General features: G+C 45.9%; 1 protein-coding gene across 2 annotated transcripts in view; it reads left to right on the forward strand.

The window, feature by feature from the left end:
* The window catches only part of cps1 (carbamoyl-phosphate synthase 1, mitochondrial), a 188653-nt gene that overhangs the window by 98306 nt on the left and 63958 nt on the right, over nt 1–26389 (forward strand). For both annotated transcript variants that reach the window (XM_052043652.1, XM_052043728.1), the window contains exons 16-21: nt 41–169; nt 1965–2109; nt 6369–6579; nt 8594–8792; nt 13249–13425; nt 25522–25640. In XM_052043652.1, coding sequence (XP_051899612.1) covers nt 41–169; nt 1965–2109; nt 6369–6579; nt 8594–8792; nt 13249–13425; nt 25522–25640 — 980 coding nt within the window. The remainder of the gene's footprint in view (nt 1–40; nt 170–1964; nt 2110–6368; nt 6580–8593; nt 8793–13248; nt 13426–25521; nt 25641–26389) is intronic.

A 26389-nucleotide genomic window follows, 5' to 3' on the forward strand; every position in this document is an offset into this window, starting at 1 on the left:
GATGATGTACATTTGGCAAGTTGTATCTCTGAACCTACAGCTGGAGGACGCCTTCCAAGCAGCAGAAAAGATTGGATATCCTGTCATGGTGAGGTCTGCTTACGCACTTGGTGGCCTTGGTTCTGGTCTGTGCAACAACAAAGAAAAACTCAATGAAACTGCTAGTAAAGTAAGTAACATTTCCTCATTGTATCCTGGATAATGAGAATCTGTGCTTCAGTCCTGTTGGTGAACACAGTTGAGAGTGAATGCTGTGGATTGCGTGGTATGTGTGTTGCTGGGGATTTTGTATCTGGCCTGTGTTTGTAGTTGTCTATGCTGACGGCATTTTGTTCAGGATGATGTTGACTGGGTGTTGAGTCCATTGTGCATATGCTATGAGGGGAGAGGTTGGACAAACTTGGGTTGTTTTCTCTGGAGCGGTGGAGGCTGAGGGGAGACCTGATAGAAGTTTATAAGGTTATGAGAGCCATAGATAGAGTAGACAGCTGGTATCTTTTTCCCAGAGTAGAAATATCCAATGCTAGAGGGCATGCATTTAAGGTGAGAGGGGGTAAGTTCTATGATATCTTTATTAGTCACATGTACATTGAACTACACAGTGAAATGCATCTTTTGCACAGAGTGTTCTGGGGCAGCCTGTAAGTGTTCCCACACTTCCGGCGCCAACATAGCATGCCCACAACTTCCTAACCCGCACGTCTTTAGAATGTGGGAGGAAACCGGAGCACCCGGAGGAAACCCACGCAGACATGGGGAGAACATACAAACTCCTTACAGACAGTGGCCTGAGCTTCCTCTGCTCAGTTGACAGTTAATTCCAGAACTTCTCCAACACCAAGGTTAAACTGACTGAGTTATGGAGAGAGGTTGAGCAGGTTGGGACTGTTTTCCTTGGAGTGTAGGAGAATGAGAGGTGATCTTATGGAGGTGTATAAGATTTTGAAGGGCATAGATAGGGTGAATGCATGCAGTCTTTTTCCCAGGGAAAGGGAATCAAGAACTAGAGGGTTTAATGTGAGAGGGGAGAGAGTTAATTGGAACCTGAAAGGTTTGGAGGAACATGGGCCAAACGCAGGCAAATGGGACTAGTTTAGATGCGAATCTTGGTCGGCATTGACCAGTTGGGCCGAAGGGCCCATTTCCCTGCTGTATGACTCTGTGACTCTATGACTGGTCTGTAGTCACTGGGTTTAACCCCCCCCCACCCCCCAACACCCCACACATTGAAAAAGCGCCATTTACCATCACCCCTGAATCTATAGTTATTTGGGATATTACGGCCAAGGTCTCTGCAATTTCCTCCCTGCTCCCCTATTGGGACCATTTTACAGGCTGCTCGCCTGTCCAGAACATCGGCTATATCTTCCTTTGCAGTAATTCCATTAGCATCTTGCTTGCTAAAGGTGTTAAATTAGAATAATTCACAATTTTTTCAAAATCCTGGACAGACCCATTAAAGAAATGAGTTCAAATCCTGGCATGAAAGTTCATGTAATTAATCGAATCTGGAATAAAGAGTGGTGATGGTGAGACAGAAACAACTGATTGTCATGAGTTCATTAGGTTCACTGACACCCTTTTATGGAAGTGCTGTTCGTGACCCATCTGATTTATATGTGACTCCAGACTCACATATAAGACACTTGTACCACACTGGGTATGGAGATAGGGGACTTCAGATGGATTGCACTGGTTCAAGAAGCAGCACCTTCTCAGAGCAATTGGTGGTGGGTAGTAAATGCTGACCTTGGCAGTGAAGCCCCTGTCATATTAATGAATGAAGACTGTTGTGATAAATTTCCTCCGTCCTTGATTTACTTCCCAAAACGTTGTGCCCAGAGCAGGATGCAATGCTTTAGTAAAGTTGGCACAGTTCCCTTGCTTTGGGAAACTCTGCCTCTGTTTATAAAGCCAGGCACAGTTTTGCTGCTATACTTCTGATGGCAGTTTTCTTTCACCAGGCTTTGGCGATGACCAACCAGATCCTGGTGGAACAGTCACTGCTGGGCTGGAAAGAGGTGGAGTATGAGGTGGTGCGAGATGCTGCTGACAACTGTGTGACTGTGTGCAACATGGAGAACTTTGACCCCTTGGGGATCCACACAGGTAAAGCTATCTGAGAGATGTGGAGGAGAGGAGTGTAAAACAAACTTTGGAGCTTGCCTGCTGTTCTACATTGCAGTAGATTTTCCTTGGTCTTTTCGCTCCTCCCCTGTGCCCTTGGTGCTCTGCAGTGGGCAGCCTATGTTATGTAGTTGTTCAGGATGACACTTGCTAAAGACCACTGCGTCATTTTGCAGACCAGCAGGAGATGGATGACAAGCTCATCCCTGCCACAGCCACCTCAAAAGCAATACGCAGTGGGATTGATTGTATGGCTGTGTAGGAAGGATTAGACTGTGTGAGGGGGCCTTGTTTGAGAGCTGTCTTCACCAGACATTCTGCTGATTGACTCTGATGGTCTGCTTGGGGGACCACCCAACAGGATCCACCATCTCCCTGCCTCGTAGGGCCTCCTCCAGGACATTCTAAGCAGACCACTGCCTGATCGTCTTGTGGTTTCCAATCCACAAATCTCTCTATAAGGGACACATGGCATGGTCCAACTAAATGGAATGTTCATGGAACATAGAACAGAACAGGACAGGACAGGAACAGGCTGTTCGGCCCATGGTGTTATGCCAAACTACTTAAACTAATTATTCTAAATTAAACTAATCCCTACTGCCTGCACATAGTCCATATCCCTCCGTTCTCTGAATATTTATGTGCCTTTCTAAGAGCCTCTTAAATGCCTCTATCGGATGTGCCTCCAACATCACCCCTGGCAACCTGTTCCAAAACAAAAACTTGCCCCACACGTCTCCTTTGAACTTTCCCCTCTCACCTTAAATACATGCCCTCCAGTATTAGACATTTCGACCTTGGGGGGAAAAAGATACTGGCTCTCTACTGTATCCATGCCCCTCATAACTTCTATCAGGTCTCCCATTAGCCTCCATCGCTCCAGAGAAAACAACCCCGGTTTGTCCAACCACTCCTTATTGCACGTGTCCTCGAAGCCTCCTGGTAAACCTCTTCTGCACTCTACAAAGCCTCCACATCCGTCCTATAAGGGGGCAACCAGAATTGAATGCAATACTCCAGATGCAATCTAACCAGAGTTTGATAAAGCTACAACATAACTTCCTGACTCTTGAACTCAATGCCTTGACAAATAAGGGCAAGCATGCCATACGCCACCTTTACCAACCTATGCAGTCACTTTCAGGGGGCTATGGACTTGGACCCCAAGATCCCTCTGTACATCAACACTGTTAAGGGTCCTGCTGATAACAGTGTACTGTCCCTTTACATTTGATCTCCCAAAGTGCAACACATTGCACTTGGCCAGATTAAACTCCATCTATCACTTCTCCGCCCACAAAGAACATAGAACAGTATAGCACAGTACTGGCCCTTTGGACCATGATGTTGTGCCGACCTATATAGACCTACTTCATGATCAATTTAACCCTTCCCTCCTACACAACCTATTACTCTCCATTTTCCTTGCATCCATTTGCCTATCCAAGAGTCTTTTAAATGTTCCTATTGTATCAGCCTCGAATCCACGCAGCCAAGTCTCCATGGATCCCATGCCTCATGACTTTCTGGATGAGCCTACCATGTGGAACCTTGTCAAATGCCTTACTAAAGTCCAGATACACCACATCCACCGCTCTACCTTCATCAATTTGTTTTGTCACCTCCTCGAAAAACTCAATTAGGCTCATGAGGCATGAGCTGCCCCTCACAAAGCCATGTTGACTGTCCCTAATAAGACTATGCTTCTCCAAATGCTCATAAATCCTGTCCCTAAGAATCCTCTCCAATAGTTTACCTACCATTGACGTAAGACTCACAGGTCCATAATTCCCAGGATTATCCCTATTACCTCTCCTGAACAACAGAACAACATTTGCAATCCTCCAATCCTCTGGTACCACTCCTGTGGCCAGGCAGGATGCAAAAATCATCGGCAACACCCCAGCAATCTCTTCTCTTGCTTCCTGTAGTAACCTGGGGTATATCCCGTCTGGCCCCGGGAACCTATCTTTTCTAATGTTTCTAAGAAGCTCCAACACTAACTCTTTCTTAATCTCAACATGGTCCAGTGCATTAGCCTGTTCTATGCTGACCTTACATTTGTCAAAGTCCCTCTCCCTGGTGAACACTGAAGCAAAGTATTCATTAAGGACCTGCCCTACCTCCTCCACCTCCAGGCACATGTATCCCCCTTTATCCTTGAGTGGTTCTACCCTCACTCTCGTCATCCTCCTGTTCTTCACAGTGGGGTAGGTAGGGACGGTCCTTAATGAATACTTTGCTTTACTGTTCACAGAGGAGAGGGACTTGGCGTTTTCCTTAATCCTACTTGCCAAGGCCTTCTCATGTCCCCTTCAAGATCTCCTAAGTCCTTAAGGTTCCTTCCTGGCTACCTTATACCTCAAGAGCCCTGCCTGATTTTTGCTTCCTATATCTTCAGTATGCTTCCTTCTTCCTCTTGAGTAAATGTTCCACTTCTCTTTTCAACCATGGTTCCTTCACCTGTCTCAGTGGGACAAACCTCTCCAGAACCCCATGCAAGTGATCCCTAATCAACCTCCACATTTCTGCTGTGCATTTTCCTGAGAATGTCTGTTCCCAATATACGCTCCCAAGTTCCTGCCTAATACCATTGTAGTTAGCCCTTTCCCAGTTAAATAATCTCCCATATAATCTGCTTCTATCCTTGTCTATGGCTATGCTAAAGGTCAGAGAGTTGTGGTCACTATATCTGCAACTGATCAATATCCTGCTTGTAATCCTTTGGCAATCCTTTGGCAGCACCACCACCAATCCTTGTGTCGCCTGCAAACTTACTAACCCATCCATTAATGTTTTCATCAAAGTCATTTTTATACAGCAGAGGTCCCAGTACGGATCCCTGCAGAACACCACTAGTCATGGATTTCCAGCCAGAATAAGTCCCATCGACCACGACTCTGTCTTCAATGGACAAACTGGTTCTGAATCCAAATAGCCATGTCACCATGGATGCCATGCATCTTAATCTTCTGGATGAGCCTCCCATAAGGGACCTTGTTGAATGCCTTACTAAAATCCATGTAGACATCATCCACAGCTCTACCTTCATCAATCACCTTCATCAGCTCTTCGAAAAGCTCAATTAAGCTAGTAAGACAAGACCTGCCCTGCACAAAGCCAGGCTGACTGTCCCTCATTGGGCTGTGATTTTCCAAATGCTCATAAATCCTATCCCTCAGAATCTTCTGCAATAGCTTCCCTGATGTGAGATGCACCAGTCTATAGTTTGCAGGATTATCCCTATTTCCCTTCTTGAACAAAGGAACACCATTAGGTACTTGCCAGTCTTCTGGGACCTTGCCAAATCATCCTTTACAACACTGATGGTACCTTAGCAGGTAGTGACACTTAGGGTCTTTGCGCACAGCTTGATACAGCCACACACAAGGGATGAGGACCTTGTTGGGTATATGGTTCCCTGCTTTCTTTGGAGATTCTTACTTTGTCCCTCTTCAGACAGGATCCAGTTTAGGTCTCCAGATAAAGTGGAAAGTGTCTCAGGTGTTGCATAGGAGAGTGAGGAAGTGGCCACCCCAGACCGTGTGCAGCAACCGCAGGAGCAGCTTGCAGGAGCTGATGACTAGGTTCTTGCCTACTGTCGAGAGTACTGCTCCCACATTCCCAGTTTTGGCTTCAACCACATGCTCCATCCAGATCTTGTTCTTCCAGTTCTTCTGAACCATGTTTCCAGCACCTTCAGATGATCAGACCTGATGGTGAAGGGGGACAAAGGATCTTGGGACCAAGGAGCACAACCTCACTTTTGCTGTGATTGGCTTCAGTAACAAGGCCAGTTTGAGCCAGTCACAAATGCTCATCGAACTGCAGACCAACAGTGGATCCAAGCAGGGACCTCTTAATGCTGCATCCTGCCTGAAGCTCAGTACAACTGCAGACAGGAGACAGGGGCTTGAATTGCTCAATGTGATTCATCAGGAAGCTTTCAGTTTCCCACTCATTAGTTCAGCCTTTGCTACCCACGTCTGTGTGGAGCACTGGAATCCAACAACAAATTCCCTCCCCAAGTTCTGTATATGAGAGGACAAATGCTTGGGGCTGAGAAGTATGTGGCTTCCATGAGGAAGACTGGGAGAAATGAGGAGTTCCCTGGGTCAGAGAGAGAGAGCCCCTGATTGGGTTGAGTAAAGATGCTGTCTCTGATGTGCTTTACAAGCGCTTTCTGTCCTTGGATCCCATGGTTTTCATTGTCCATCTCCTTGTGTCTTGTGTTTTAGGAGACTCAGTGGTTGTAGCCCCAAGTCAGACCCTGTCCAATGAAGAGTACCACATGCTGCGTGAAACTGCGATCAAGGTGGTGCGTCACCTGGACATCATAGGGGAGTGTAACATCCAGTACGCCTTGCACCCTGCATCCCTTGAGTACTGCATCATCGAGGTCAATGCCCGGTTGTCCCGCAGCTCAGCTTTGGCCTCTAAGGCCACAGGGTAAGGAGGGAGGAGAGGTCTTGACATCAATGTGCTGGTCATTCAGCCCCACATATGCACAGCAGAGTCTCTCTGCTCCATCTGAGCCATCGCCCACCCTTCCAGTCCATCTCTTCCGTTCCACTTCATGTTCCTCCAGCTTCTCCTTAACTGCAATTTTGTTTAATTCATGAACTATTCCTTCCAGGAGCAGTTTCCCACTGTGCTAGTTAGTGACTATATCTGTAGCACTAAGTTCTGGATGTCACTGCAAGTGGAAATGTTTCCTCTGCATCTTCTGTTAACTGAGAAACCCTCCTCACACTCACACCCACACCACTGTTTTCTCGGGAAAATCACCCACCCTTTTTAGGGTGTGTAATAAATGTGTCCTCACCATCCCCAAAATTGAATAAATAAAAAAAAAATTCTGATACATGTGACCTCTCTTTTCATCTTTAATCCTCCTGAGGTAGACTTCAGAGGTGTTGACTGCTCTCCCAAATATGATCTTTCCAAGGTCCTAGACTTCCTAATTTTTGAATTCCATCTTTCTAGATGTGCAGACTAGTATTTGGTTTGCTCCATTCATGACCTTACTAATCTGTGCTGCTGCTTTTACTGATCTTTCTATTTAAACAACTGTGTTCTTAGATTCTTGATTGGTGTAATTGAGATTCTGGGTGAAAATGAGGAAATAATTGGAGTATTTTCAGTAGAGGAGGTGCCAGGAAAACTAATTGATGGGGACTCACCACAATGAGTTTAAGCAGAATGATTGATAATGACAGTAGATGGTTGATGAGGCCACGTTTGGTATATTGTGTTCAGTTTTGGTCACCCTGTTATAGGAAGGTTGCCCTTAAGCTGGAAAGAGTGCTGAGGAGATTTACGAGGATGTTGCTGGGACTCAAGAGACTTAGTTATGGAGAGTAGGTTGCGACTTTTTTCATTGGAGCGTAGGGGAATGAGGGGTAATCTTATAGAGGTGTATAAAATCATTAGGGGCATAGATAGGGTGAATGCGCGCAGTCTTTTCCACAGGGTTGGGGATTCAAGAACAGGAGGGCTTAGGTTTAAGGTGAGGGGGAGAGATTTGTTAGAAATCCGATGGTCAACTTTTTCACCCAGTACGTGGAATGAGCTGCCAGAGGAAGTGGTTGAGGCAGGTACATAAACAACATTTAAAAAGTACATGGACAGGAAAGGTTTAGAGGGATATGGGCCAAATGTGGGCAAATGGGGCTAGCTTAGATGGGAATCTTCATCGACATGGACAAGTTGGGTTGAAGGGCCAGTTTCTATGCTGTTTGACTCTGCGAGAGGATTGACAAATTCCTGAGAGCAGGAACCTTCAATACTGGAGAAAGTAACTGGGAACATTGTACCGCCCTAATGATGTCCTTGACAAATTCTCATGATTTCTTTAGACTGGAAAATTATACCCATCACTCTGCTACATAGGGAAGGCATTGAGACAGGATTTGAGAAATTCCAGACTGATTAGTCTAATGCTGGCTGCTGGGTGAATTAACATCTTACATCAGAAATCAAAAAATTACATAAGTCTGAAATAAAAGCAGAAAATGTTGGAATACTCAGCAGATCAGGCAGCATCTGGGGAGAGAGAACAGTTAATAGCTGAGGATATATTTTTAGAGGGTAGGTCAGCACTGATGAACCTGATTGAATAGGTGGCCAAGCATTGATCAAAGCCATTTGATCCTGACCTGCCTGTGAGTTTGATGGTGAGGGCTCACCAGCTGTTCATCACTTGGAGAGCAGCAGCTGCTCAGTATCCCCTGACCCTGCCAAGGGCTCTCTAGTTCTCAACACATTTTCACCAAAGCAGAAGAATAAAATTCTGATCTCTCTACATTCTGATCTCTCTACAGAGACTAAAGCTATTCAGGCATCATGCTTTAATCTGCACACTTGTGCCTCTGCACCATGAACAGCCTTGTGTCTGGGAATGAAAGCTGCTTTTCTCTGTGTTGTGGTCACCAGTCACTTATTCTGATCATTTCTTCCCCAGATATCCACTTGCCTTTGTGGCTGCTAAGCTGGCCCTTGGCATTCCCCTGCCTGACATCAAGAATGCTGTTTCAGGGAAGACCACAGCATGCTTCGAGCCCAGCCTGGACTACATTGTAACCAAGGTTCCTCGGTGGGACTTGGACCGTTTCCATGGAGCCTCTCGAGAGATTGGCAGCTCCATGAAGAGTGTTGGGGAGGTGAGCAGGTTAACCAACTCCTTTGACAGGTTTCTACATCTGATGGCCTCTTTCTTCCACAGGCCTTTGTGAAGGACAAACTGCCCCTTCTGGACTGAGTTAACATTTACACTGTGGTGGTTATTTAGCTCAAGCCCAAGAATGACAAAGATTATTCAGTCAACAAAGACAGTTAACATAGAACGGTACAACACAGGAACAGGCCCTTTGGCCCACGATGTTGTGCCGAACTAATTAAGTTAAGGACTACTAATTAAACTAATCCCTTCTGCCTGTATATGGTCCATATCCCTCCATTTAGTTAAATTCAACACTTTGATCCATATCTATCAGTGAATTGAACTTAGCAGATGAGGCAGCATCTGGGGAGAGAGAAGCAGTTAATAGCTGAGGTTATATCCTCAGAGAGTAGGTCAACGCTGATGAACCCGATTCAATGGGTGACCAAGCATTGATCATAACTTGAGTATTCAGTGCCTTGGGATCAAAGGTGACTAGCTTTTCACTCTAGTTCTGTGGTTTGTGAGGTTATTCATGAGACCGAAATGGGAACACTGACTCTTCTATTGATGGGGCATGAAGGGCCCAGATGGGTGGTTTCTGAGGTGGTGTGCTCTTACTACTGCTTACACTGGCCTTCTATGTGTTCCTAATGCTTGGACAGGATGTCAACATTGAGCAGTTGTGGTCCACTGATTCAGAATTCAGATGAGTTGTATTTTTTCAAAGATGATGTCCTTGAACTTTTTGCTCTGTCCACCTCCTAATCTCTTCCCATGACAGACCTTGTAATAGGGTGTATATTGCAGGGGTCTAGTGTTGGGAAATAAATGGTCTACCCTGCCCAAAGGAGTTGACTGAGTGTAATCAGGACCTCATAGGTTTAAAGTGAGAGGAAAGAGTTTTAAAGAGGATTTGAGGAGAAGGTTTTTTTTAATACAGAGAGAAGTTGATATCTGGAATCTGCCGCCGGGGTGGTGGTGGAGTCGGCTACAATCACTATGTTGAAGAGGTATTTTGATAGGCACTTGAGTAGGCAAGGCACGGAAAGATACAGTCCTAATGTGGGCAAATGAGATTAATGTAGATGGGTATAAAGGTCAGCATGGACATGGTGGGCCGAAGGGCCGTTTCTATGCTGTACAACTCTGATTCCATTGGGGACGTTGACCTGGGAGAGGACACTGACATTGGTTCACTCACCCTTTCAGAGAATTTGATGGGATCTTTCCATTGCCTGAAGCACCTGATGTGGGTACAGGAGGGCAGGGATCACTACTGTCCATCTGAGGCCTTGATCTTCAGCTACTCTTTTCCTCAATCACACAAAGACTGCGCTGGTGTATCGATGTCTGTCTTTGCTGTGACATGGTTCTTGAATTAGAAGTGGTCCACGTTTCCAAGGGCTCGACATTTATTGTTTGAGAGAGGGGTTCTACAGTGGCTGCTGGTTGGTGAGATCTTGGTTTTGTGGGTGGAAGACCAATCCACTTGAATGCTTCAGTGAATGAGTTGAGGATGTCTCAGACTTTTGCCTCTAAAACTTGTGCGTACGCAAGCATTACTTCCACTGTAACTTGAAGACTAATGTTGGGGTGATGTAGGTTCTGGAGGGAAGGAGACGTGTTGAGCCAGTCTGCCCTATAGGTTTGCCTCACTGCCGCTGGAAGGGTGTTGGAGGTGAGGTGCTCCACTGCACCAAGAAAAACTAAGAGAAGTGTTGGGGCATTGGTGGAGCCTTGTTTGACACTTGTGGATTACAGGAACAAAGACTGAAACAGTAAAGAGGTTGTCTGAGATTACAACAGGATCTAGGTCAACTGGGATAGTGGGCCAAGGAATGGCAGATGGAATTTAACTCGGACAAATGCAAAGTGATGCATTTTGGGAAGTTAAACCAGGGCAGGGCATACACAGTGAATGACAGCGCCCTGGGGAATGTTGTAGAACAGAGAGACCTAGGGGTACAGGTACCTAGTTTCCTGAAGGTGGTGATACAGGTTGAGAGGGTGGTGAAGAAACAAGAAAAACACCAATAATGATGTCCAACAGTTCAACAAAGTAAAGCAATGATGTACACCCACTTTTAGCAAAGAATGCAGAGATTGGGGGGATTGTGGTTAGTTTAGACGACTCCCAGAGGATATAGATCAGTTGCAGATATGGGCGGAGAAATGGCAGATGGAGTTTAATCTGGCTAAGTGTGAGGTTTTGCACTTTGGGAGATCAAATGTGAAAGGACAGTACGCAGTTAATGGCAGGGCCCTTCACAGTGTTGACGTACAGTGGAATTTAGAGGTCCAAATCTATAGCTCCTGAAGGTGGCTGCAGTTTGATAGAGTGGTAAAGAAGGTATATGGCATGCTTGCCTTTATTAGTTGAGGCACTGAGTTCAAGAGTCAGGAAGAGTTGGGAGACCACAGTCAGTGCGGATTGGTAGTAACCTCAAGGATGTGTGCTTAGCCTACTGCTCTACTCTCTCTACACTCATGATTGTGTGACCAAGCACAGTTCAAATGCCATCCATAAATTTGCTGATGACACCACTGTTGTCGGCAGAATCTCAAATGGTGATGAGGAGGTGTACAGGAGGGAAATGGATCAGCTGGTTGAGTGGTGTCACAACAACAACCTCACACTCAACGTCAGCAAGACCAAGGAATTGATTGTGGAATTCAAGAAGGGGAAGTTGGGAGAACACACACCAGTCCTCATTGAGGGGTCAGCGATGGAAAGAGTGAGCAGCTTCAAGTTTCTGGGCATCAACATCTCAGAGGATCTAGCTTGGGCCCAACACATTGATTCAATCATGAAGAAGGCACACCTACTTCATTAGGAGTTTGAGGAGGTTTGGTATGTCACCAGAGGCTCTTGCAAATTTCTACAGATGTATGGTGGAGAGCATCCTGACTGGTTGCATCACAGCCTGGTCTGGAGGCTTCAGTGCTTAGGATCGAAAGAAGCTGTAGAGGGCTGTGGACTCAGCCAGCTCCATCACGGGCACAACCCTCCCCATCATTGAGGACATCTTCAAAGAGGCAGCGCCTCGAGAAGGTGGCATCCATCATTAACCACCCTAATCACCCGGGACATGCCCACTTCACATTACTACCATCGGGGAGGAGGTACAGGGGCCTGAGGACCCACACTCGACGTTTCAGGAACAGCTTCTTCCCCTCCGCCATCAGATTTCTGAATGGTCCATTATCCCATGAACACTACCTCGTTATTCCTCTTTTGCACTATTTATTTATTTTTGTAACTTATAGTAATTTTTATGTCTTTATGTCTTGCACTGTACTGCTGCTGCAAAACAACAAATTTTACGACATATGTCAGTGATAATAAGTCTGATTCTGATTCTGAGTTACGTTGCAGCTTTATAAAACTGTGGTTAGGCTGCACCTGGAGTATTGCATTCAATTCTGGTCACCCCATTATGGGAAGGTTGTGGAGGCTTTGGAGAGGGTGCAGAAGAGGTTTACCAAGTTGCAGCCTGGATTTCAGGGCATGTGCTAAAAGGAGAGGTTGGACAAACTTGGATTGTTTACTCTGGAGTGGCAGAGGCTGAGGGGAGACCTGATAGAGGTTTATAAAATTGTGAGAAGCATAGATAAACAGATGGTATCTTTATCCCAGGGTCGAAAAATCTAATACTAGAGGGGAGAGGGCGAAAGTTCAAAGGAGATGTGCAAGGCCAGTCTTTTTTACACCGAGAATGGTGGGTGCCTTGAATGCACTGCCAGGGGTGGTGAAGAAGGCAGATATAACAGAGGTATTTAAGATGTTCTTAGATAGGCATATGGATATTAAGAGAATGGAGGGATATGGACCATGTGCAGGCAGAAGGGATTAGTTTAATTTTGCATCATACTTAGCACAGACATCGTGGACTGAAGGGCCTGTTCGTGTGTTGTACTGTTCTTGGTTTAATCTCTAGGTACATGGTCTGCTCCAATTATGCTTATTCACAAGTTTTGTGAACGGCCTACTCACAGGGGTGCCAAGGGTAGGGCAGAAGGCTAGTTTAAATAACAAATGTTACATTCCAGTCTAGCTGAAAAGTTACTTTGAAGGTTAAAGTGCAGATTCATCATGTGCTTTGGGACTTGGGTGAAAGACCTGAAGTTTCTTCCAGCTGAGACCTGAGCAAACCAGATGTTAATTGGGTACACCTTGTTTATAGTTTTCTGTAAATCTTGTTTTTATTTTTAAACAAATTCTGCAGTTTGCAATCTGTCAGATTCGAAAATCTTCCTGATTTGAACCAAATACACGTATCTTGTGGAGATGGTAAATGGATCATATAGAGGTGGGGTGAAAATAGTCTGTGTGTCGGACCAACATATTTCTCTCCAGAAGCTCTGGAAGAGAAAGGGTGATTTTAAAATGCAGACCTTGAGTAAAAAGGCACATGACTGGTGTGAGTTCTGAGATGTGTGCTTGCATTGTCCAGGTGATGGCCATTGGCCGCACGTTTGAAGAGAGTTTCCAGAAGGCCCTGAGAATGTGTCACCCGTCCGTGGAAGGGTTTGTCCCCCGCCTCCCCATGAAGAAGTCCTGGTCTGATGACTTCGACCTGCAGAAAGATCTCTCTGTACCATCCATTAACCGCATCTACTCCTTGGCAAAGGTAATGACTTCTCACTGAAACACAGCTACTGCTTGTCACTGGGAGTTCTACTGCAATGTTCCCCAGAGAGATGCTTGTGGTTTTGGTTTTGTGATCCCTGATGCCGGGCTGAAGTGCCTTTAAAAATCAGAGACTTCATAGTAACGATCTGCCAAGATGCGACTCCCAGCAGTGGGTCCAGATGCACTACTCCCAATGAAGTGGGTGGTGACAAGGTTAATGTTCCCTGCTTACATTGGCATATCTTCTTCCAGAGGTGTGTGGAAATCTGGTGTATTCTCTCCACAGAAACCTGTGGAAACTGATGGTCAATGAACATTTTAACCAGAGGCTGATAGATTATCTTTGTGCAAGAGGATCAGAAGATCACAGAACCAAGGCAGTAGAGTAGAGTTGAGATGCATCTGTCACATTCCAGGGAAGGCTGCTGAAGGTGGGTATGTGCAGGGAATCCAGGCTGCCTCATTGTCCGAAATAACTGAGGATTTGCTGATGCACTGTCTACCTAGACAGAATGAACAGAGCAAGCACTTCTGTGTGTCAACCACCGCGCAAATTCACAAAGGCATTCTTGCTCCTTTCACAGCGGTGGTGGGTGCAAAATGCTTGCATTTCCCTGCGGTTACAGATGATTCACTTTGAACATTCTGTCATCTGTGAAGCTGCTTGTATGTTCGGGTTAGATTTAACTGTCAGATAGATGGACTTGTTACTACCATCAGGGAGGAGGTACAGGAGCCTGAAGACCCAAGCTCAATGATTCAGGAACAGCTTCTTCCCCTCTGCCATCAGATTCCTGAATGATCCATGAACACTTCTTTTTTGCACTATTTATTTATTTTTGTAACTTGTAGATTTTTATGTCTTTGTTCTGTACTGCTGCCGCAAAACAACAAATTTCATGTCATGTCAGTGATAATAAATCTGATTCTAACTTGTTTTTGAGGTGATGTTGTAAATGCACAAGTCAGTGTGGCTCCTTCCACCATTCCACAGTCCACATCCCCTTAAAGAGCAGTGATGTTGGTAGTTCAGTGAGTTTAATCACACATTTGAAGCAGATGTTGTGGAAAGCCAGCTTTCTCTCTCAGCATGTGACGGGTGTGGGTACCTCCCTCCCAGGGTCACCCTGCACAGGAAACACAACACTGCTTGTGATCTCCCATGCTACAACAGCAGGGGTCACCCTCTCTCCATGTGGAACCTTGCATTCTATCCTTTAGCTCAGCAGCCATCTTTAACCATATTGCCAAATCCTCTTCCATTCTGTGGGGTAAGAACGCAAAACATTAGAGCACAGGAACAGACCCTTCGGCCCACCACGTCTGTGCCAACCACTATGCCAATCCAACTAATCCTATCAACCTGCATGTGGTCCCTATCCCTCAATTCCCTGCATTTCTCTGTCCAACTTTCCAACTGATCTATATCCTGCTGTATCCTTTGACAACAGTTCGACCCGTAGTCAGCTCTGTCTGTGCTCTTCAAATGTCTCGTCCCGTTTAACCTTAGTTTATGTATTGCTGGACTGAAGAATCCTGAGTCCCAGTGGGAATGTTCCTTGTGACCAGGTGACTCCTCCTGGTTTAGTTTCTGACTTTCACAGCCAGTGAAGATTGCATCCTAACCCTGTCACTTCCCGTGCCATCCTTCTCCTGCCATTTACGTAGGAGCAAATTTATTATTGTTAAAAATATTGTCTCTCAAATTTTGTCAGGAATTCTCTCCCCTCCCATTATAACTGATGGAAACCTAACAAAAGTTTCTGAGAAAGGCTGCGTGAGCCATTCCATGTTAATTGCAATATTCCTGGATGGGCCTTGCTGGGGATATCTGGACTGAGGATACTTCCAACATTCTTTAAATCTTCACTGACTTGGCTGCGAGGTTTTTCCCGTGAAAGGAGATGTTAAGGGATATGGAATGTCTGTCCAATAAATGGCAGAAAGGTTTCGATGCTCTGTACCAACCTGTCCTGAAGGTGGTGTAAGGTATAAGCACTGACGTGAAGCTGTTGGTCTGAAGGGTTGTAGATGCAGTGCAGGAGCAGGACCTTGAAGAGGAGGCGAACCCTTCAGTGATGGATAACATTCAGATTTCATTAAAGGAAGACTAAATTGACTAAATTTGATTTTAAAAAAAGCTCAATTTGGAGGGGGAGATTGAGTCAATCTCAGAACTCAGAGGGAGATATTTCGGGCTTCTATTGAGGGTGGCTCTGATTTGGAAAGTGGTCAAAAGTGGAGCCAATTTAAAGGAGTTTTGACAGCTAACTAGGGGAATCATGGACCTGTTATCTTTGGCACCAGTGGTAGAGCAAGTACCTGTCTGTCTGCATGAAATACCCTGAGAAGAGAACAGTACTGTTTCTGCAACTTTAATCAAAATTAAAACTGATGAAGCTGCAGACTTATGTTGTACAGCTGTTAGCTGCTGAATAACCAAAGGGGAATTAAATGTTAGGGTGTTGGTTTGCGGGCAGTGGGATAATTACCTCTTTTGTGTTTGCCATTCTCTTTACTGAAGATTCAGTCTCACTAGAAACTGATCTGGTGCATGCCTTCATTACCCTTGTCCAGTTCCAATCACCTTTATTAGCGTCCAGGCTTTATTGTTTATTAGGGGTGGGTGGGAAGCCCAAGCATTGTAGTGTGTTGGAGGGCAGAGTTGACAAAGATAATGAAGGGAACACTGTTACTGGGAAGTTCCTGTGCATGGGTCAATCAGGCTGGTCCAGTTGTTGAACTTGTACTGCCCATGTTGTACTGCAGTCATTTGGTTCCTGCTACACGTGTAAAATTTGGTGCTCCTATCTTGTCATTATTGATGTTGTGACGGGGGAGTCTCAAAGCACCATCCCTGGGCAAGAGTGCAAGTCCTAATTGATGCATTTTCACATTCAATATGCAGAGTGGGTGTTTCCCATTCCGTCTCCTCTTCATTCCATTTCCTTCCACACACTAAGTGCAGGCTCATCTGCAGTGCAGTTCCAAGAGTTTGGAAAAAGAACAGAGAATAGTAAAGCACAGGAACAGGCCCTTCGGCCCACAATGTTGTGGCGATCAAATTAAACTAATACTTAAAAGTCTACTAAACTAGTCCTTTTGGAATCCAAGTGGCCAAGTCATTGTGGATCCCATGCATCTTAACCTTCTGGATGAGCCTCCCATGTGGGGATGGTTTTGAACTGACCTGAAAAACCTTAACACTACCTCAGACTGTATCTACTTTTCCTCTCTCCCTCAATCTTGCATTAGTGCTGTTATGTTTATCTTGCACATGTGCAAGTTTTGTATAATTAATTTTAATTTAAGTTTATGTAAACCTATGTTTGTCCTCGTCTTATAATGTGTGGTGCTGCTGCTGCAAAAAGCTAAAATGGCATTTATACCCTGTGTATGTATGCCCCTGACGATAAACGTACTTGATTCAGCCCTAGCGCCGGCATCAAGTAGGAGCAGGTTGTGGAAGCCGGGGCAGGGGGCAGTAGGAGAAAGCTGCCTGTCTGCTGAGTAATCAGCTGTTGATGTTTTCACTTCCACTCCTTCCCCTTGCTCAGTTTCAGACCCAGTCATTTCCTGTCTGAGTTAAAGTGAGAGAGAAAGTATCTTGCTCTTCAAAAGCTATTACTCTTTCCCAGTTCTATTTCACAGGCCAGTCATTTTTGTTTCCCTTTAGTTTTCAGGAACTTTGATGTTTTCTTTATGCAGGGGCTGGGCGTGCATCTGGTTCCTGACTTATAGAAGTGGTACAGCACAGGAGGCCATTTGGCTCATCGAGTCTTTGCCTGCTGTTTGTCACCCACTCTGTTCCATCTAATTGCCTTCTGAAAGCCCAGTTGTATCTGGATCTACCACATTCTCAAGCAATGTGCTGAATCACTGCATAGGTTTTCCCTCACGTTACCACAGCATCTTTTACCCTACCCTTTTAATGCTCTGAGCTCAGGCACTGGTCCCTCTGCTGATGGGAACGACCTCCCTCTGGTTATCCCATCCAAACCAGTCATGGCCTTGTGCAACTCCACCAAATCTTCTCTCAACCTTCCCAAAGCAAATGTCTGCAGCTGCTGACAACCTGAGTTAACAACAGTGACTATTGGGAATACTTGGCTAGTCAGGCAGTAACTGTGGAGAGGGACACAGTTAGTGTTTCAGGTCAATGACTCTTCATCAGAATACCCAATAAAAGATGATGACCAGTCTTCAACCTGAAATGTTAACTCTACATCCCTCTCCACAGATGCTGCTTGACCTTCTGAGTTGTTCTTGCTCCTCTCCACCTCTGCTTAAAGGAGATAACCCTCGATGCTCCAGATGCTCTCTGAAAATCCTTCCGTCTTGCACCCTCTCTATGACCATCAAATCCTCCTTAAAGTGCCACAACCAAAATTCAATACTGTCATGATCAGTCTTTTAGAAAGATTGGGCATAACTTCTTGCTTTCATACTCGCTGCCTCTTATTTTTGAAGCCCAGTAAAGAGGTGTTTTACTTGCCTCTCTCTCAGCCTGCTCATTCACCTTTAAAGGTTTATGTACGTGTACATGCCCTGCTCCTGCCTACCCTGTAGAATTTTGGCTTTGCTCTGTCCTCTCTTTCCTCAGTTCTTCATCAACGTGTAATACCACATGACTTCTGCTCCTTGTCTGCCCATTTTGCCGGCCTGTTTCTGTCGCCTTGCAGTCTGTTGCTATCCTCCTCGCTGTTTCTCACTCCTCTAAGCTTTGTGTTGTCTGCAAGTTAGGTAGTTTTAGTGTGCCCTCCTGTGCCTGTCTGTAATGTAACTTCATGACTGGACAGTGGTTTGGCACTGACTCCTAGGGGACAAGCCTCACTACCTCCCTCCAGACTGCAGAACATCCCTTTACCTCTGCACTCTGACCCTAGGCTGATGCTACTGCTGACCCCCATTAAACCATGGGCCGAAGCTTTGTTGATTAGGCTATTCTATGGACAGACACCTTCTGAAAATGCAGATAAACATTCCCTCGGAGCCAAGTGAGCTGCTTATTTAGGCAAAACCATCTTTACAGTATCACAGCCAGTCAGGCAGTGTTTGTGGTGAGAGAGATGGAGATAACTTCCCAAGTGGATGACCCTTCATCAGAAGAAGCATTTTCTGTCCTGGAACCTCCAGCTTTGTACCATTTGCTTTCACCTTCACCCCATCCAGTACCTCTGCTTCTCCCCTCCACTGAGACCTTAGCAACATTGTCTTCCTTAGTAAAGATCAATATACATTATTCATTAAATATTTCAGCCATGTCCCCAGTCTCCGTGCATCACGTCCAGATCATTAATAAGCCCACTCCTCATCTGATGTCCTGCTTACTGTTCATCTGCTCACAGAAGAATTCTGGCACTATTCTGTGATAGTGAAGGGAGGAATAGGAGGAGATGGAAAATAAATGCGTGGCTGAGAAGTTGGTGCAGGAGGGAGGGTTTTAGATTTTTCAGTCATTGGGATCTCTTCTGGGGTAAGTGGGACCTGTACAGAGAGGACGGGTTACACCCGAACCTGAGGGGGGCCAATATCCTTGCGGCCAGATTTGCTTGGGTGGTTCAGGAGGGTTTAAACTAGATTGTGAGGGGGAAGGGAACCGGAGGAGTAGGTCAGAGGAAGAAGGGGATGGGGAAAATTCAAATCTGACAGGTAGAGAGGCTTTGAGGAAGGAGAAGCAGAGTACAGGCTATAAAAGTAGTAAGGTGGATGGGCTAAAGTGCATTTACTTAAATGCGAGAAGCATCAGGAAAAAGGGAGATGAACTGAGAGCTTGGATTAGTACATGGGACTATGATACTGTGGCTATTATAGAGACATGGCTGACACCAGGGCAGGAATGGATATTGAATATTCCTGGTTTTCAGTGTTTTAAAAGGGATAGGGAGGGGGGGAGAAGAGGAGGAGGGGTGGCGATACTGGTCAGGGACACTGTTACAGCTGCAGAAAGGGTAGATAATGTAGAAGGATCCTCTCTAGAGTCAATACGGGTGGAAGTTAGGAACAAGAAAGGGGCAGTTACCCTCCTAGGAGTATTCTATAGGCCCCCCGGTAGCAGTAGGGATACTGAGGAGCAGATTGGGAAGCAGTTTTTGGAAAGATGCAAAAATAACAGGTTTGTTATAATGGGAGACTTCAACTTTCCAAATATTGATTGGCACCTACTTAGTGCCAAGGGGTTAGATGGGGCGCAGTTTGTTAGGTGTGTCCAGGACGGATTCCTGACACAGTATGTTGACAGGCCGACTAGAGGGAATGCCATATTAGTTCTAGTTTTGGGTAATGAACCGGGACAGGTGACAGATTTCTCGGTGGGTGAGCATTTGGGGGGCAGTGACCATTGCTCCATAACCTTTTAGAATTATCATGGACAGGGATAGGAGCAAAGACGACGGGAAGATATTTAATTGGGGAAAGGCGAATTATGAGGCTATAAAGCGAGAACTTGGGAGTGTAAATTGGGGTGACATTTTTGAAGTATTATGGAGATGTGGTCAATGTTCAAGGATCTTTTGCAGGATGTTAGGGATGAATTTGTCCCGGTGAGGCAGAGAAGGAATGGTAGGGTGAAGGAACTGTGGGTGACGAGAGAGGTGGAACAACTAGTTAGGAAGAAGAAGGCAGCATACATAAGGTGTAAGCAACAAGGATCAGACAGGGCTCGTGAGGAATATAGAGTAGCAAAGAAGGAACTTAAGAAAGGGCTGAGGAAAGCGAAGGGGACATGAAAAGGCTTTGGCGAGTAGGGTTAAGGAGAATCCCAAGGCTTTTTTCTCGTATGTGAAGAGCAGAAGGATGGCTTGGGTAAAGGTAGGTCCGATTAAAGACAAAGGTGGGAGGATGTGCCTGGATGCTGTGGAAGTGGATGAGGTTCTCAATGAATACTTCTCTTCAGTATTCACCAAGGAGAGGGGTCTTGATGATGCTGAGGACAGTTTTGGTGAGGGTAATGTTCTAGAGTATGTAGATATTAAGAGAGAGGATGTGTTGGAGTTGTTAGAAAATATTAGGACAGATAAGTCACTGGGACCTGACGGAATATTTCCCAGGCTGCTTCGTGAGGCAAGGGAGGAGATTGCTGAACCGTTGGTTAGGATCTTTGAGTCCTCGTTGTCCACGGGGATGGTACTGGAGGATTGGAGGGTGGCGAATGTTGTCCCCTTATTCAAAAAAGGTAGTAGGGATAGTCCAGGGAATTACAGGCCGGTGACCCTTACGTCTGTGGTGGGTAAGCTGTTAGAAAGGATTCTAAGAGATAAGATCTATGAGCATTTAGAGAATCATGGACTGATTAGGGACAGCCAGCATGGCTTTGTGAAGGGAAGATCTTGCCTCACAAGCCTGATAGGGTTCTTTGAGGAGGTGACCAGGAAGATTGATGAGGGTAGTGCAGTGGATGTGGTCTACACAGATTTTAGTAAGGCGTTTGACAAGGTTCCGCATGGTAAGCTTCTTCAGAAGGTCAGAGGCCAAGGGATCCAGTGAGGCTTGGCAGTGTGGATTCAGAATTGGCTTGCCTGTAGAAAGCAATGGGTAGTTGTGGAGGGAGTGCATTCGGATTGGAGGGCTGTGACTAGTGGTGTCCCACAGGGATCGGTTCTGGGACCTCTACTTTTTGTGATATTTACTAATGACTTAGATGAGGGGGTGGAAGGGTGGGTTAGCAAGTTTGCAGATGACACAAAGATTGGTAGTGTGGATAGTGTGGAGAGATGTCGAAGCTTACAGAGGGATATTGATAGGATGCAGAGCTGGGCTGACAAGTGGCAGATGGAGTTCAATCCAGAGAAGTGTGAGATAGTACAGTTTGGAAGTACAAACTCCAAGGCAGAGTAGAAGGTAAATGGCAGGATTCTGGGTAGTGTGGAGGAGCAGAGGGATCTGGGGGTTCATATCCACAGATCACTGAAAGTCACCTCACAGGCAGATAGGGTAGTTAAGAAAGCTTATGGGATGTTAGCTTTCATAAGTCGGGGGATCGAGTTTAAGAGCCGCGAAGTGATGATGCAGCTTTACAAAACTCTGGTTAGGCCACACTTAGAGTCCTGTGTCCAGTTCTGGTCGCTTCATTATAGGAAGGATGTGGAAGCATTGGAAAAGGTGCAGAGGAGATTTACCAGGATGCTGCCTGGATTGGAGAGTATGGATTATGAGGAGAGACTAAAGGAGCTAGGGCTGTTCTCATTGGAGAAAAGGAGGATGAGGGGAGACATGATAGAGGTATACAAGATGTTGAGAGGAACAGATAGAGTGGACAGCCAGTGCCTCTTTCCCATGGCACCAATGCTCAAAACAAGAGGACATGGCTTTAAGGTAATGACTGGGAAGTTCAAGGGAGATGTCAGAAGGAGGTTTTTCACCCAGAGAGTGGTTGGTGCGTGGAATGCGCTGCCTGGGGTGGTGGTGGAGGCTGATACATTGGTCAAGTTCAAGAGGTTGTTAGATAAGCATATGAAGGAATTTAAGATAGAGGGATATGTGGGAGGAAGGGGTTAGATAGTGTTAGGTGTGGTTTGAAGGGCGGCACAACATGGTGGGCCAAAGGACCTGTATTGTGCTGTATTGTTCTATGGTTCCGTGGTTCCTTTATGTCTGCAGCCACTCCATTCTCATGTTGATCATTGGCCCAGCCCTTCCAAGGTGTAACCTGTCCATCCAGGCCCTACCTGCGCCACAGCTGGTCCCAGTGCCTCAAGAATCCGAACCCTCCCTCTTGTACCATGCACTAATCTGTGCAGAAACTTGTCCCTTTCCTCCTTCTGTTATTGCTTCCAACTTAGGGCAATAGTAGGCCATCTCCACTATTCAACAAGATAGTGGCTGATTTTCCACCTCCATACTGTATCCCTTGATTCCTCTTCTTTCCAGAAATGTATTGGTCTCCCTTTTGAATGCAGTTAATGACCAGAGCCCCCAAAGCTGTCCGGGACAGAGAATTCCAAAAACATCATTGTCCTGAAGAAGTTTCTCCCCATCTCAGTGCTGAACAGCCTACCTGTTGTTCTGATACTGTGACCCCTGGTTCTAGACACTTCAGACAAGGGAAGCACCCTCTCTGCATTGAGCCTGTTGAGCACTTTAGGAATGGTGTAACATTTAGTAAGGTCACCTCTCATTCAATAGAATGAGGCCCAGCCTACTCAGTCTCTCCTCATATCACCGACCCACCGTACCATGAACCTGTTTTGTGAATTTCCGCTGCACTCCCTTTATAGGAAATATACAGTATCTGTGTTTTTGGTAAGGAGATCAAAACTGTGCACAGTCTCCCAGTGTGTTCTCAAATTATAGTAAGATAATTTTACTCTTGTACTCAAATCCTCTTGCCAACATGCCATTTCCCTATCTAATTGCCTGCTTCACTTTCATTTCAGCCTTCAGGGACACCTAGGTCCTCTGGACTTCAACATTTCCCACACTGGGTGACAGTTTTACTTCCTCCAACCTTGTCTACAACATTCGGTGCTCCCAATGTAGCCTCCTCTACAGTGGTGAGACCAAGCACAGACTGGGTAACCACTATGGGGAGCACCTGCACTCTGTCCACCATGGCTGTCTGGATCTTCTGGATGCCAGCCATTTCAATCTCCCTCCCCATTCCCACAGCGACATGTCTGTCCTTGACCTCCTCCACTGCCAGGGTGAGGCCAAACACCAACTTGAGGAACAGCACCTCAAATTCTGCCTGGGTAGTCTTACAGCCCAATGGCATGAAAATTTGAATTCTCTGATTTCTGCAAACCTGCTTTTCATCATTCCTTTATCTTTCCTTCTGATCCACCCAGGTTCTCTCACACACACCCTTCTTTCTCAATTCTCCACAAACACCCCCCACCCCAGCGCTCAGTTTTGGTTTCCCAGTTTCTTTCCTCACCACCACCCCGTCCTCCGGTCTGCCCATCACTCGCACACTGGGTTCCCTATCCCCTCCCATTTCCCCACTGTTCCCATCTGCCCACCATCCCTTACTTATGTCAGATTCCATAGTCTGCAGCCCTTTGTTGTCTCCACTTATCACCTCTTAGCCTCTGTATCTACCACCACCCTCCCTCCCCCAAAGGACTCCATCTGTCAATCAACCCATCCTCGCCTGCATCCACCTATTGCTGGCCAGCTCCTGCCTTACCCCTCCCCCCATCTCTCTACACTGACTCTCTCCCCTCTGCACACTCAGTCCTGATGAAGGATCTCAACCCAAAATGCTGACTATCCCTTTGCTGCTTACAGATACTGCCTGACTCGCTGAGTTCCTCCAGCAGTTTGTTTTTGCTCCAGATCTCAACATCTGCAGTCTCTTGTGTCTACATTTCCCAATTTTGCACTATTTAAAAAAAATAATGAGCATTTCATTTTGGTTAACAAAATGGATGATCTCCCATTGGACTGTATGTCATCTGCCATGCTTTCTCTGCTCATTCAGCTTGTCCACCTCCCCTCAAAGCGTGGTTCCATCTTCTTCATATTCCCACTTGGTTTTTGTCACCGGAAAGCTTGGACATATGACATTTGATCTTGGCCAGTTAGTTGACAGAGATTGTGAATATTTGGGCCCAGCACCCATCACTGCACCATCCCACTAACACCAGCCTGTGAAGGACCTGCTTATTCCCACCCTTTCTTTCCTTTTGTTAACCAGTTCTAAATTCAGCTCGGCACATCAGCCCCAACTCCAGGTGTTCTCACAAAGCAAGATGATGCTGGAGCATGGCGACTCGTTGCAAGCTGCTCTCTACAGATCTACTCATTACCCTCACTATAATCGTTCCATACTTTTAAATTTAAACACTATGTCATTAATGCACTCTGTACTAACCCAGTGTAACTGCACTATGTAATGAATTGACCTGTACGATCGGTATGCAAGACAAGTTTTTCACTGTACCTCGGTACAAGTGACAATAATAAACCAATACCAGTTCCTTGTTCACCAACTTCCAGTGTGCAATCTCATTGAAAGCCTTCTGAAAATCCAAAGTCACAAGTTCCCCCAACAGACACATCCTCAAAGCACTCCAATAAATTAGAGAAACATAATGTCCCTTCCATAAATTCATGTTGACTCTGCTCACTCCTATAATTATTTTCTAAGTGTCTTGATCTTTTATCCTTTATTACGGATTGCAGCATTTTCCCAACTAGTAATGCTTCTGGCTCTTCTCTTTCGTTCGTAGAGTATCCTGCACCCTCTTCGTAGTGTCCCTAACCCTGACAGCAGAGGAGTGAATACATTGTGGAGGAACTGTGCTGATTGTCTGCCCTCTGAGAACTGCATTTCTGTCTCATGGTGCCATGTTTTAGACTGAACTCCTTTCCAGTCCTCGTCACTGAGAGTGGTGCACAATCCGTATTTACCGCTTCTTCCTATTCTTCCCAATTACTATCCTCAAACATGTCTGACTGCAGGAGGTCACTGCGTAAAATGTATCATCTAGGGAACTTGTAGTCATGATGCCCGGTGATGGCACCAGCTGACCATCGAGCTCTGAGGGCAGTGTGGTGGCACGGCGGGTAGTACTGCTCCCTCAAACTCCTGGGACCCAGGTTCAATCCTGAGCTCGGGTGCAGTCTTTGTGGAGTTTGCACATTCTCCCTGGGTCTCCATGGGTTTCCCATCAGGTGCCCCAGTTTCCTTGCATGCTCCAAAGATATGCTGGTTATTGTAAGCTACCCATTAGTGTAGGTTAATGGTTAAAAAAAATAAAAGTGGAGTTGTTGGGCATGAGAGAGAGAGAGAGAAAGAGAAAGTTGAAGGTGTATAGGGAAATAAGGAGAGGGGGAATGGGACTGATGGGGTTGCTTCCCTGGGAGCCAGCATGGACTGAATGGGCCAAGTGACCTTCTGTATGAGCCCTTGAGCCTGATTACATGTGACACTCCCAGCGTAGGTAACACATTCTGAAGTTCCCACGTGGAGCAGGAATTGGAGGCGATAAAACTCAGCTGTTTGTCCTTTATTTTGAAGACATTTCTCTTCACAACTCTGGAAGTACAGATTATTGTTTTGTTGTCACGAGCTCTCAGTTGCTCTCATCCTTATGTTGTTCTGAATTGGCCGATCGCTGACTGCTGTGGTCTGTTTCTCACTCCACTGCAGGCGTTGCACAGCGGTATCTCAGTGGATGAGATCTATGACCTGACTGCCATAGACAAGTGGTTCCTCTACAGACTCAAGCAGATCGTCACATTGGAGAAAGAGCTCTGCAAGCACAACAGGTAACTGTGCCTAGTGGTGCCATGATCTATCAAATGTTAGTGTCCAGTGACATAGAATATTATAACAACCATTGACACAGGCGTAGATAATAGTGCCATCGATAAGATAATGGGACATCTCATAGGACGATGATCTAACACAGTTTGGGATTTACCAGGACCACTCAGCTCCTGATCTTATTAGTTGACCCAAACATTGCCAAAGAGCTGATTTCCATGCGCAAGGTGAGGATACCTGCCTTTGATGTCAAGGCAACATTTAACTGAGTTTGGCACTATAGAGATGTAGACTGACGATATATTCAAAAGTCAGAGTGGTGTTCAATTTGGGGAGGAACTTAGGGGTGGTGGTGTTCCCCTGCGCCTGCTGCCTTTGTCTTTCTCAGTGCGAGAGGTTTGGGAAGCACTGTTGGTAACTGCAGCGCATTTTGTGAATGGTACACACTGCCAGTTAAGCAGCTGTTTACTCTTGGGTGGTGTTGAGAGGTGTTGGGGCTGCACTCATCCAGGCAAGTGGAGAGTGTTTCTTCACACTCATGAGTTGCATCTTGCAAATGGTAGAAAGGTCTTGAGTGTCAGGAAGTGAGTCACTTGCTGCAGGATCCCCAGTCAATAGTGACCTGCAAGGGGTCGATGGTGGTGACGTTGGCAATTGTGAAGGCATTGAATGAGGAGCAGGTGGTTCGGCTCTCTTGTTGGTGATGATCATTACCAGGCACTTTAGTGGCACAAATACTACGTATCAGCCC

The sequence above is a fragment of the Pristis pectinata genome, chromosome 1 (assembly GCF_009764475.1).
Source record: "Pristis pectinata isolate sPriPec2 chromosome 1, sPriPec2.1.pri, whole genome shotgun sequence".
Lineage (NCBI taxonomy): Eukaryota > Metazoa > Chordata > Chondrichthyes > Rhinopristiformes > Pristidae > Pristis > Pristis pectinata.